This window comes from Xenopus laevis, chromosome 1L (genome assembly GCF_017654675.1).
Source record: "Xenopus laevis strain J_2021 chromosome 1L, Xenopus_laevis_v10.1, whole genome shotgun sequence".
NCBI lineage: Eukaryota > Metazoa > Chordata > Amphibia > Anura > Pipidae > Xenopus > Xenopus laevis.
In genome coordinates, this window is record NC_054371.1 from 56,636,090 (window position 1) to 56,650,031 (window position 13,942).

General features: G+C 40.3%; 1 protein-coding gene across 5 annotated transcripts in view; it reads right to left on the minus strand.

Annotated features, from left to right (window-relative positions):
• Nucleotides 1–13,942, minus strand: part of LOC108699208 (glutamate receptor 2) — a 102,340-nt gene that overhangs the window by 48,267 nt on the left and 40,131 nt on the right. For all 5 annotated transcript variants that reach the window (XM_018231155.2, XM_018231138.2, XM_018231173.2 and 2 more), the window contains exon 3: nt 6,002–6,241. In XM_018231155.2, the coding sequence (XP_018086644.1) occupies nt 6,002–6,241 (240 nt within the window). The remainder of the gene's footprint in view (nt 1–6,001; nt 6,242–13,942) is intronic.

A 13,942-nucleotide genomic window follows, 5' to 3' on the forward strand; every position in this document is an offset into this window, starting at 1 on the left:
AGGCAGGCCGCCACGCAGAGGCCGTGCTAGGGGCCGTGCTGCTATGCAATCCTGTGGCCCTAGCAAATTGCCCAGTTTTAAAAAGCCAATGACCCTGAACTCCCAAAATGCTGAAGAGGTAGTTGACTGGCTTACACAGCACACCCCATCCTCTACCGTTTCTAACTTTACCACAACATCCTCCTCATCCTCCACTGCTATGGCCACCCCACGTAACACTTCCTCCACCACCGGTGCCCCTTCTTCACTGGGGTCAGAGGAGTTATTTTCCCATGAGTTTCTTGAACTGAGTAATGCGCAACCATTATTGCCAGAAGAAGATGAAGGAGATGAGGACCTTACACCAGATTTAATTCTGGCAGAGAACACGATAGAGATGGACATAATGAGTGATGAGGAGGAGGTCCCCGCTGCTGCTTCCTTCTGTGATGTGTCAGAAGAAATTGATGCATCTGAGGAGAATGATGATGAGGAGATTGATGTTTTGTGGGTGCCTAGTAGAAGAGAGCAAGAGGAGGGTAGTTCAGATGGAGAGACGGAGAGTCAGAGAGGCAGTAGGAGAATAAGACTTAGAAGAAGCAGGGAGGACAGCCCGCAGGGATCAGTAGGGCAACAACATGTATCGGCACCTGTGTTCAGCCGGCCAACGCACCCGCCATTGCCGCCAATACCGCCAACTCCGCCAACTTCTACTGTTACCGCCAGATCGCACACTTCCAAAAAGTCAGCAGTGTGGGATTTTTTTAATGTGTGTGCCTCTGACAAAAGCATTGTAATTTGCAATGAGTGCAGTCAGAAACTGAGCCTTGGTAAGCCCAACAGCCACATAGGTACAACTTCTATGCGAAGGCACATGAGCGGCAAGCACAAAGCACTTTGGGAGCAACACCTCAAAGGCAACAGGCAAACTAAAAGCCACACTCCTTCTGGTCCAGCATCTTACTGCTCTACCTCTGCTCTCCTTGACCCGTCTGAACCACCCTCCACTCCGCCTTCCACCTTGACCACCTGTTCCCATTCCCAGTCATCTGCCACCAGCCAAGTTTCTGTGAAGGCCATGTTTGAGCGTAAGAAGCCAATGTCTGACTGTCACCCCCTTGCCCGGCGTCTGACAGCTGGCTTGTCTGCACTCTTAGCCCGCCAGCTTTTACCATACCAGCTGGTGGACTCTGAGGCCTTCCGCAAATTTGTAGCAATTGGGACACCGCAGTGGAAGGTACCCAGCCGCAATTTTTTTTCTAAAAAGGGAATACCACACCTGTACCAACATGTGCAGAGCCAAGTTACCGCATCTCTGTCACTTAGTGTTGGGCCAAAGGTCCATATGACTACTGACGCATGGTCCTCCAAGCATGGTCAGGGCAGGTATGTCACCTACACTGCCCACTGGGTGAACTTGGTAATGGCTGGGAAGCAGGGAATGGGTAGCTCAACAACAACAGTGGAGTTGGTGTCACCGCCACGGATTGCACGCGGTTCTGCCACCACCTCTACTCCTCCATCGCTCTCTACCTCGTCTTCTTCTTCTTCTTACTCTGCTGCTGGGTCCTCCTTCTCCTCCTCCACACCTGTGCACCCCCAGCTCCCCCTAGGCTATTCGACGTGCCAGGTACGCCGTTGTCACGCTGTCTTGGGGATGACGTGCCTGGAAAGCAAAAACCATACCGGATCTGTACTCCTGTCATCTCTGCAGTCACAGGCCGATCGGTGGCTGACCCCACACCAACTGCAGATCGGAAAAGTGGTGTGTGACAATGGAAGCAATCTGTTGGCAGCGTTGAGACTAGGCAATTTAACACATGTGCCCTGCATGGCACATGTGTTAAATTTAATAGTCCAACGTTTTGTCTCCAAGTACCCAGGATTCCAGGACGTTCTCACCCAGTCCAGAAAGGTGTCGGCCCATTTCAGACGTTCCTACACAGCCATGGCACGCCTTGCTGACATTCAGCAGCGCTACAACATGCCAGTCAGGCGTTTGATTTCTGACAGCCAGACTCGCTGGAATTCAACGCTCCTTATGTTGGAACGTCTGCTGCAACAACAAAGGGCCGTCAACGAGTACCTTTTTGAACTGGGTGGTAGGACTGGATCTGCACAGCTGGGGATTTTTTTCCCCCGTTACTGGGTGCTTATGCGCGATGCCTGCAGGCTCATGCGACCTTTTGAAGAGGTGACAAATATGGTCAGTCGCACCGAAGGCACCATCAGCGACCTAATACCCTTCGCTTTATTCCTGGAGCGTGCCGTGCGACGAGTGACAGATGAGGCTGTAGACCAGCGTGACGAGCTGGAAGCGCACGATTTCTGGTCGGAATCACCAGAACGAACCCAGGCACATGCTGCAACGCAGGGAGAGGTGCCAGAAGTGGAGTCAGAGGAGGAAGGTGGCTTTGTGGAGGAGGAGGAGGAGGACCAACAGGAGCAGGCTTCCCAGGGGGCTAGTGGTGACCTTTTGGGGACCCCTGGTCTTGTACGTGGCTGGGGGGAGGAGACCGTGGATGATGCAGTCCTTGATAATGAGGAAGCGGAGATGGATAGCTCTGCATCCAACCTTGTGAGAATGGGGTCTTTCATGCTGTCATGCCTGTTGAAGGACCCCCGTATCAAGAGGCTTAAGGAGAAGGACCTGTACTGGGTCGCAACGCTACTAGACCCTCGGTACAAGCATAAAGTGTCAGAAATGTTACCAACATACCACAAGTCCGAAAAGATGCGGCATTTACAAACCAGCCTGCAAAACATGTTGTACAATGCTTTTAAGGGTGATGTCACTTCAGGAACTCATCAACATTCCAGGGGCAGAGGTGCCAGTAATCCTGCCACGAGCACACCTGCAAGGACAAAGCCCTTTGGCCAGTCTGTAACGTCAGACATGCAAATGTTTTTCTGTCCAAGGCAGCGCCACAACCCTTCTGGATCCACCCTCAAAGAACGCCTCGACCGGCAGGTAGCGGACTACCTGGCATTAACTGCAGATATCGACACTCTGAGGAGCGATGAACCCCTGGACTACTGGGTGCGCAGGCTTGATCTGTGGCCAGAGCTGTCACAATTTGCCATGAACCTCTTGTCTTGCCCAGCCTCAAGTGTGCTCTCAGAAAGGACCTTCAGTGCAGCAGGAGGGATTGTAACTGAGAAGAGAACTCGCCTAGGTCACAAAAGTGTCGATTACCTGACCTTTATTAAAATGAATGAGGGGTGGATCTCGGAGGGTTACTGCACGCCGGAAGACTTGTTCTGACTTCTATGCAGCTGTCCTTCTCTTCAAGCCTCATGACTCCACACACAGCTGTCCTTTAGCGTCCTCCTCCTCCCTCCGCCACCGTTACAAACTAGGGTGCAAACCCTACTGGTTTAATTTTTTCTGGCCTCTGTGCTTCAGTGGCTGCGACCAAAAAAATGCCTATTTTCTGCATTTATATGACATAATTTTTCTGGCCTCTGTGCTTCAGTGGCTGCAACCAAAAAAATTTATATTTTCAGCATTTATATGGCATAATTTTTCTGTCAACTGTGCTTCAGTGGCTGCGACCAAAAAAATGCATATTTTCTGCATTTATATGGCATAATTTTCTGGCCTCTGTGCTTCAGTGGCTGCAACCAAAAAAATTACTATTTTCAGCATTTATATGGCATAATTTTTCTGGCAACTGTGCTTCAGTGGCTGCGACCAAAAAAATGCATATTTTCTGCATTTATATGGCATAATTTTTCTGGCCTCTGTGCTTCAGTGGCTGCAACCAAAAAAATTTATATTTTCAGCATTTATATGGCATAATTTTTCTGTCAACTGTGCTTCAGTGGCTGCGACCAAAAAAATGCATATTTTCTGCATTTATATGGCATAATTTTTCTGGCCTCTGTGCTTCAGTGGCTGCAACCAAAAAAATTTATATTTTCAGCATTTATATGGCATAATTTTTCTGGCAACTGTGCTTCAGTGGCTGCGACCAAAAAAATGACTATTTTCAGCATTTATATGGCATATTTTTTCTGGCCTCTGTGCTTCAGTGGCTGTGGCCAAAAAAACTGGGCAAACAATGCCTACAAGGTCAACGACGTTGACCTTGTAGGCATTGTTTGCCCAGTTTTTTTGGCCACAGCCACTGAAGCACAGAGGCCAGAAAAAATATGCCATATAAATGCTGAAAATAGTAATTTTTTGCCATACGTTGACTCAACGTATATGGCAAAAAATGACTATTTTCAGCATTTATGTGGCATATTTTTTCTGGCAACTGTGCTTCAGTGGCTGCAACCAAAAAAACTGGGCAAACAATGTCTACAAGGTCAACGTATGGCGAAAAATTACTATTTTCAGCATTTATATGGCATATTTTTTCTGGCAACTGTGCTTCAGTGGCTGCGTCCAAAAAAACTGGGCAAACAATGTCTACAAGGTCAACGTATGGCGAAAAATGACTATTTTCAGCATTTATATGGCATATTTTTTCTGGCAACTGTGCTTCAGTGGCTGCGTCCAAAAAAACTGGGCAAACAATGCCTACAAGGTCAACGTATGGCAGTTGTTTAAAGAGAACAGTAGATTACTAGCCAGCAAAGCTACCTAAGCTAAAATGTCCCTCAAATCCCTGCAGACTTCTGTCCCTCCAATACAGAGCAGTATCAAGCAGATTACTAGCCAGCAAACTTACTATCATCTGTCCCTGAAATCACTAACAGCTCTCCCCCTACACTATCTCTTCCAAGCACACACAGGCAGATTTTTCAGATACATTTTTGCCCTTGATCCCCCTCTGGCATGCCACTGTCCAGGTCGTTGCACCCTTTAAACAACTTTAAAATCATTTTTCTGGCCAGAAATGTCTTTTCTAGATGTTAAAGTTCGCCTTCCCATTGAAGTCTATGGGGTTCGCGAACCGTTCGCGAACCGCTCGCATTTTTGCGCAAGTTCGCGAATATGTTTGCGAACTTTTTTTCCGACGTTCGCTACATCCCTAGTTAGGAATACTATCCTTTATTGCTGTCACAAAATAATGTGCTAAGGATCTCTCTGCCTATTGCTGTCATAGAATAATATTCGGGAATGCCACTACACATTTCTGTAACTGTGCAATATAATAGGGGTGCTAGTGTCTGCTGTTCTCTTATAATGTTCTCTGACCAAAATTCTGGTATTAAACTAACAATTTCAAGGACAATTGGTACTTCTTGCATTAAAATCATAATACATAAAATGTATAATACATTCCTTATATAGCATACATTCATTTTTCAATGAGCCTAACTGTATATTCATAAAACAATGAGCAATGAATACAGCAGTGTGGGGCACCATCAAGTGTCTTGAGATGTTTCTTAATAAAAACAATAGGCAAAAAGAATGCTTGGTGTAAGTGGTATTCACTGAACTCATGTTGAACAAGGCAGTACAGGTATGGGATCTGTTATCCAAAATGCTCGGGACCTGGGGTTTTCCGGATAACAGATCTTTCTGTAATTTGGATCTTCATACCTTAAGTCTACTAGAAAATCACGTGCTATTAAAAACCTTAAAAGAGAGTAAAAAAGACTGATTTTGACCTTAGAATCTATCTTCTGGGCAAACTAAGAAGAGGATTAAGCTGGGTGTTTTACATTTGGCGCTTCATGCTGAAATCTGCCAAATCAAATTAGTTTCTTTGAAAGGTGCATTACATTCTATGACCTTTAAACATTCCTTTGTGTGTGATTGATCATATTCTTAATATAATATCAATTTCCTATTGTGTTCAAGCATAAGATTTCCCGGTGCACTACTACCTTTCAGATTGAGATTCATTTATATAAACTAGCTTAAGTGACATTTTGCAGCTAAAACGATTCTGCAAATACTATCGGTCATAAGAGAGAAGAGTAGCATCGTTCATTGACTATGTGGCTAGTGCTGTTAGTTTTAAAAATAAAAAATGAAATAATGGTTGTTTTTCGATGTTTATAAAACTCAAGCATGCATATTTTCATTCATTAAATAAGTCAAAGCAGGTTTAAAACTCACCTCTATCACTGTCATAAAGATATGCAAATTTGTCCCATTGATAGTACTCAATCAGACTGAGCAGTGCTCCTTTGAGGTCCGGCCTCATCTGAATAACAAATGGGTGGGTACCATCTGTTGGAAAGCTTGGGGTTATAAAGGAGACGTGAAGAGTTCCACAAAACGACGTGATAGTATTTACAGACTTCTTATCATAAAATCCAAATATAGCAAAGACTCCTCTTGAAAACTGAGAGCAGACTGCAAGACAGAAATGAAAAGAGGAGTGTGTTAATGGTTTCACAGTGTTACATAATTCAGACAATTTACCTTTCTGTACAGAGGTTAGACTTGGGACAACATGTTTGCAATGTGATTCATTAAATAACATTAACATTTAACAGTTTATATATATTTCACCAACAAGTCCTGGAGTGCGGTTTGTTTGCCAATTCATACACACACACACACACACACACACACACACACACACACACACACACACACACACACACACACACACACACACACACACACACACACACACACACACACACACACACACACACACACACACACACACACACACACACACACACACACACACACACACACACACACACACACACACACACACACACACAAGCATTGTTCCCTAGTAATGCTCACAGTAGGCCCATTTAATGCAGCTTACTATTTGATATTACCTGATAATAGTATTGATGGCTGTAGCTGCACAGGAAAGCTGCAGAACTATTTTTAATCGCATGCAGATGTGTTTAATGACCCATTAACACTGGTTGTAGTGAGCCCTAAAATAGCTCTTTCTAGTAGCACAGCTGCAGAACACACTTTTTTCCAGAATTTAGATGGATATCAGCCATCTAATTTGAGCAATTTGGCTCGAGGAAGGCAAGAAATGTAAAGGTTTCTTCATGTAATTTTCTATTTTGTTTACATGTGGTTTTCAGGGAACAAGCCTTTCTTTTCCTATGCCCAGAGATGCGCCAACGGCAGGATTCAGACACCCTGATTGGTGTTTAACTCATGAGCTACACAACCCAAACGTAAATTTGCACTTTAATTTTCAAATAAGGCCCCATAATAATTACATTCTTTCCTTTTTCTGACAGTTGTACAGTAATAGAGACTTTAAACCGAAGCTGTTATGAGAGTACCAGCCATTGTGGCCTCAAGTTGTGGCTGATTGAATGACCAAAACTCTAGCTCAAAAACAAGGCTGTGAATTCAAGATGCTGATACCCTAAGAAGTACAAGTGCAGAAATCCATATTGTTAAAGGGATACAGTCTTCAGAATAAAAAGCCGAGTTTTGTAGTAAAAAAAAGTCTTCTGTATTTTCATAGGGAATTGTATTTGCTGGTATACAAGGCAAGCCAAGAAACCACTGAATCTCAGTTTATGAAATCCAAACCATTACTATACAGGTACGGGACCTATCTTTCCATAATTTGGATCAGCATACTTTCTACTAATAAATAATTTAAAAACTAAATAAACCCAACAGAGTAGTTTTCATCCAACAAGGATTAATTATATCTTAGTTTGTATCAGGTAGGAGGTACAGTTTAATTATTACAGAAATCCCTTTAAAAATTTTGATTAAAATGGAGTCTTTGGGAGATGCCTTCCTGTAATTCAGCACTTTCTGGATAATGGGTTTGTGGATAACAGATCATATACCTGTATATAAAACAACAGAGCACTCTTAATACGTGTGTAATAAAATAAAATGTACTAATCAACAGATGGGCAATTCAATTTGACAGTGGTATCTATATAATGCAAACAGATTCCAGGAACACCAAGGAATTTATGATGGAAAATCAAGATACATTAAAGGAAAACTTAACCCCCAAAATGAATACTTAAGCAACAGATAGTTTATATCATATTAAGTGGCATATTAAAGAATCTTAACAAACTGGAATATATATTTAATAAATATTGCCCTTTTACATCTCTTGCCTTGAACCACTATATCGTGATGGTCTGTGTGCTGCCTCTATTTCTGATTTCCCAATGGCACATACTACAGGTATAGGATCCCTTATCGGGAAACCTGATATCCAGAAAGCTCTGAATTACGGAATAGACTCCATTTTATCCAAATAATCCACATTTTTAAAAATGATCTCCTTTTTCTCTGTAATAATAAAACTGGTTTATTTATTTGAAACAGGGTTTTACATATAAGCTGTTATGTAATATATCTTTATAGAGACCTACATTGTTCGGTGGGTTTAGTTTTCCTTTCAGGGGGTTATTTCTCAAAGGTCGAGTTTGTGAGGTTTTTCTACCTCGAATAAACTCAAATGCTTATATATATATATATGAAAAAAACAAATATAAAAACCTTGAATAATTGCAATTAGCAGTGGTTGATGTTCTGAAATTTTTTTTATCTGGTTGTGGATCAAATGGCTTGTCTGAAAATTGTCCTCTTAATGTCTCTTTTTGTTCCATCCAGCAACATTAAGTGGCATATTCTGGGCAAAGTTTACAATTACCTCTGCCAGAAGTATTGTATTCTCAGGATTTGGTGTACATAAGGGACTCACGTTATTGTTTATCTGTTTATGGGGCCTTTTTATGTTCGGAATCCTCCTCTAAAGCTGAAAAGTCTGTATCATGCATTTGCTTTGCTGCATCCTGATCATTTATCTGTCTGCAAGTCGGACAGCACCACTAGCTGCACTTGGAATCAGTGATCTTTACCTGTCACTTTGGGTTTAGTTGATAAGATCACCTAAGTCCTTATTATTCCAGAGAATCATTTTGATTTGTAAGTTCCTATCAACTAAAAAAGGATGTGTTTTTTTTTAAATTTCTTAAGTCTAATAAAATGAGAAATATAACATATTTTGAGATGATTTCTTCCAGTGTTCTTGCAGATAAGGCCTATTCACTTAATTTCATAGAAAATACCCATATCTCTTCCCGCCAGATGGGAAATGCAATAACACAAAACAAATTATTCCCCAAAAATGGCAGATCTTATGTATTACAGAGCTTTATAACACACACCTCACAATTATATATATATTAGGAATGCACTAAATCCATCATTTCTGGATTCTGCCAAAAATATAATTCTTCATTAATGGTCTGGTCAAATACCAAACCCGAAGCTGAACCCTAATTCAAATTTGGAAGAATCCTGCCCCAAAATACTGCTATTTCTTTGCATATTTACTGATCAGGGATAAGTATAATATAAAAAAGCTAGTACATATAAAAAGATTGTCTTGAGCAAAGTTACAACTGTCTGGTAACACGCAGACATAGTAAACTAGTCCCAAAGAATGTGGTTGGTAATGGCGTATGCTGCAAAATGAATACAATTGCATTTGTTTAATATCCGTCATAACTTTAATATTCCTATTGTTAGTCTGCAATTTCAAGACCAAAGATATTTTCTTCTCTAAAGATAGATTTAAATTCCTTAAAGAGTTGACCCACTATGCAATTGTTAAAGAATTTATTTTAATTAGCTTCCAAAAACAAATTTAATTTCCCTTAAGGCAGATCATACATTTATTGAGTTTGTTTTCCCCTCACAGCCTGAAAGCACAACACCAGAAGCCAAATTGTTTCTTCTTCACAGGTCAGCAATGTTTTATAAAGTAAAATATTATTCTGACAGGTTTTGGATTACGAAACTTAGAATTAGAAAATAGCTCAGCCCATTCAACTGCAATTATGACCAACATAAGATATATACAGGTATGGGATCTGTTATCCAAAAACCTGTTATTCAGACAGCTCTGAATTACAGAAAGGTCTTCTCCATTTTCTTGGAATGTCTTAGGCTTCATATTTGGTATCATAACTATAAGGGGACTAACAGAGTAAGGTCATGTCAACTGGATATGATGTGACACTTGCAGGCTTATTATTTCAGGCTGCTGTTTCAGCAAAACCAGACTGTTCCTATTGGTTAATAGCTTATTTCTGCAACAAAAAATCTTGAGATTTGATGAATAAAATCTAAATCATTATTTAAATGATGACATGGAACATGGTTGACATCTAACAATATTATATTTAATAGCTTGACAATCTAAGCATAAATGTGTTTAATGCACAAAGGACTGCAGGATATGGCTTAAAGAGAAGCAGCCTATAGTGCCACATCTGCTGCAGAACTATGTCATCAAGTATGCATTTGTTAAATCTATGGGAAGGGGGTACACACAGTTTTAGTTCTGTGACAGATGGAGCACAAAAAAAAAAAAAAAAGAAAAAAAGAAGAAGCCTCTGCATGACATGCAGCTTCATATCTGCAGGAAACCTGAAAATGCTCCAAGTAAAAAAAAGAACATATGTTATTGACCCTTGCATGAAGCATCTAGCTATGCACCAGAGCCTGCACATATAGGGCCTGATTCAATTCAGTGAGAAAAAGCTTTCTCATGGTTTATCACGTGAAAAGCAGTGGATGAGATTCAGTTCGAGGAGAAAAAACGTTTTTCCAAATTCCGTTTCAGTTTTTCCCCATAGACTTCAATAGAGTTTTCACGTGATAAACAGTGAGATCAGTTTCTCTGAATTGAATTGTATCTCAAATTGATACTTGTCCATGAATTATTACGTGATAAACCTTTTTCTCAATTAATTGAATCTGGGCCACAGTATGACAACATTTATCATCACTGTCTATTACATCCCATTAAAAATATGTTTCTAAGGGTAAACAGTGATAAAATACAACTGCAGATTCTGCAAGTCACCATGCTGGGTTTTTTGCATTGAATTAGACCTTGGGACTTAAGCAGGTTCAGACTGAGATTCAAAATAGGCTCTAGCATTGGTGTACAGAGGCCAAACAGCCCCCAACAGGCCCAATAAATCGCCAATGTCTTTGGAATCTTACAGTAACCCATCCAGAGACTTTGTATGGAATAAGCACACCTGCATACCGACAGTTGCTTTTTCAGTCCATTTATTACAGCAAAAAATAGCACCAGAATCTACCAATTACCAGTCTTGGCCTGGCCTCAAGAACATTACAGAATTGTTTCCTTAAAAAAATAAAATTTTCTCAAATAAAGTCAGTCTGACAAGTCAAATCACAATCACACCCATAATGTCTTTGACCATCAGATGAGAACCAAATATACTATATAAGGAATTTGCAGGCAATATGAAGCAGAATTGTGGGATTCAGGTCTCGATCCATTAATCAGTATGAATACAATAGCCACTGCTTCACATGTCTCCTCTGGGCATTCTTATTCGCTAAGTAATTCATTGAAAAGTGTTAAAGGAACAGTTCAATGTAAAAAAAAAAAAACTGGGTAAATAGATAGGCAGAACACTACTTCCTGCTTTTCAGCTCTCTAACTCTGAGTTAGTCAGTGACTTGAGGGGGGCCACATGGGACATTTCTGTTCAGTGAGTTTGCAATTGATCCTCAGCATTCAGCTCAGATTCAAAAGCAACAGATATGACCCATGTGCCCCCCCCCCAAGTCTCTGATTGGTCGCTGCCTGGTCACCAATCAATTGAAACCAAGAGAGCTGCAATGCAGGAAGTAGTGTTCTGGCTATTATGTTAGACATCCAGTCACTCCAGCCTTTATATATTACATTTTTGGCTAACTAACTATATTAGAAACATTTTTTATTTTGCACAGCCTATCTATTTACCCAGTTTTTATTTTTATACTGCACAATATCTTTAAGTGGAAGCATGTCTCAAGTGGTATGAGAAAGGCTTCCACTTTATGAAATGTATTAAATGTAAAGTGAAAGTAGAATGCATACTTATGTTTTGTGGTTCTTAAATAAAAAAGTAAAACAATACAGAACAATTTGAGATATTGTTTTCTACTATTTATAAAAGGACATAGCAGTGTATGAACCTCTGTAAGAGCAGAACAAAGTACTGACTATAAGGATAGGAAAACCAAAGCATTATCAGTACACTGAGCTGGAGTCAAGACCTCTCCTTATTTTCAAAGATATAGAAAACATTATACAAATAAGATCTAGTAAAGGTTTCCTTGTAATTCCCTAATGAGCTGCACCAGTCACAGGCTAAATTGAAATCACAATCTAACTGGCTAATACTGCAGTGTTGCAGTGAGAACACTAAACAGAAGCTCAACATAATTCCAAATATTATTCATTATAAATAGAGGGGTGATCAGTTTAAGTGACAGCTTAACCTGAATGGTGGCATGACCATTGTGCATTTTTTCAAGTCAAATATTGAGATATTAATGTTTGCTATTTGACGGCATTTTGATGCCCTGAATAGCCACTTCTCCTGTCAATTTCCATATACAGTAAGGCATTTTGCATCTAAGGACCTTAAATGAATTTGCACATCTACCAGCAGCAAATAAACATTTGTTTTTACAACAGCTAACTATGCTCATAAGGTTATTTAATAAGTACTCCATAAGAGGCAAAGCTATACCTGAAATTACTCAATATTCTAAGTCTAGATCTCTTTTTCATATCAAAAATACTACAGGCAATTCAATGGAGGGCATCAATTGTTATAATCCTGGATGTACAAGGTGGCCATAGACGCAAAGATCCACTCATTTGGCAACATCGCCAAATGAGCGGATCTTTCCCCAATAAGCTATTAACGAGCATGGCTATATCAGGGGTAATCTGATTGTTCCGCCGTATGGCCGAATGATCCGATTACGATGTGCCATGGGCTACAGCGGGATCTGTCAAAATCAAACCTGAACGATCGACCAAACGGCTGATCTCCGCCGGACGAAAGATGTCGGCACACGCCACACACGATCCGAAAATCGTACGAATCCTCGATTCGTACGATAGGACCTCTGTGTCTATGGCCACCTTAAGGTGCAGAACTCAGTACTGTTGGGTGCAAGGAGCCCTGTAATTAATGACTGCCACATGCAGTAAGTTCAAGGCTCAGCCAAATCTTGTGCCTGCTCAGAATCCATGGCCTGAAAGACCACCTGCAAGTTAGGGGGCTGATTAGGAGAAACCTGCATGCCACCCAGACCCACCAATTTCAAATGCTCTTCCTGAACATGCTAATGGTGCAAAGTTGCAAATTAATCAGCTTTTTGAATTATGCACCATGCCCTGCAAGTAGAAATGAGTCTTTGGGTCTTTTGATCAGCATTTCTACATTCTGAAAAAAAAAATCTGTAGAAATTTGATTTCAAAAATTAAATATATTATTATTTAATGGACTAACTTCTCCTTCTTTGTTCATACAAACCTTCAAATACACATCTACATATGCCTCATAATTAAAGCTGCATGCCAAAATAGAGTTTCAATATGAGAGTCAGCTCTGTATCATTCTGTTAAACAAACTATTAACAAATATGCTCAGCCATAGAAAAGTATTCCAATATTACAAAAATGTATGTGGTCAGCCATAGCACTTTTTGGGGGATAAGCTGTAAATGAGGAGCTATGCTCAGTTAAGGTAGCCTGATTTCGGCAAAACTTTTATTTTAGACACAATTATTTTTATTTGTGTTTATTCTATGCGTGGATTTCATTGAGGTTGACGTTATAAACAAAACTACTGTCAGTTTGGAAATATTTCTTCCAGTCTTGCAGTCAGGATTCAGCCACTGTAGATGACTTAATAAGATAAAAGGTGAAGTCAGCAGATCTTTGATGTTGAATAAGGTGGACATCAAAGAGACAATATGCACTGTCTACATCTTTATTTCATTTATATCAGTTGCGCTTATAATGCAGCTATCAGCATCCTGAAGTGACCCTAGCCACTATTTAAATGCTACAATAACCCAAGAGATAAACCAAGAGATTTTTGTTTCTCATGAAATTGAATCTTACCCTATATTTGTTATAAAAAAAAGTAGTAATTTTTTAGTGGCAAGCTTTGTGCCTCATCCCATCCCTGTTCCCTAAATTTACACTTCACAAACAATTTATTATATATGCTTCTTCAAAATTAGAAATGA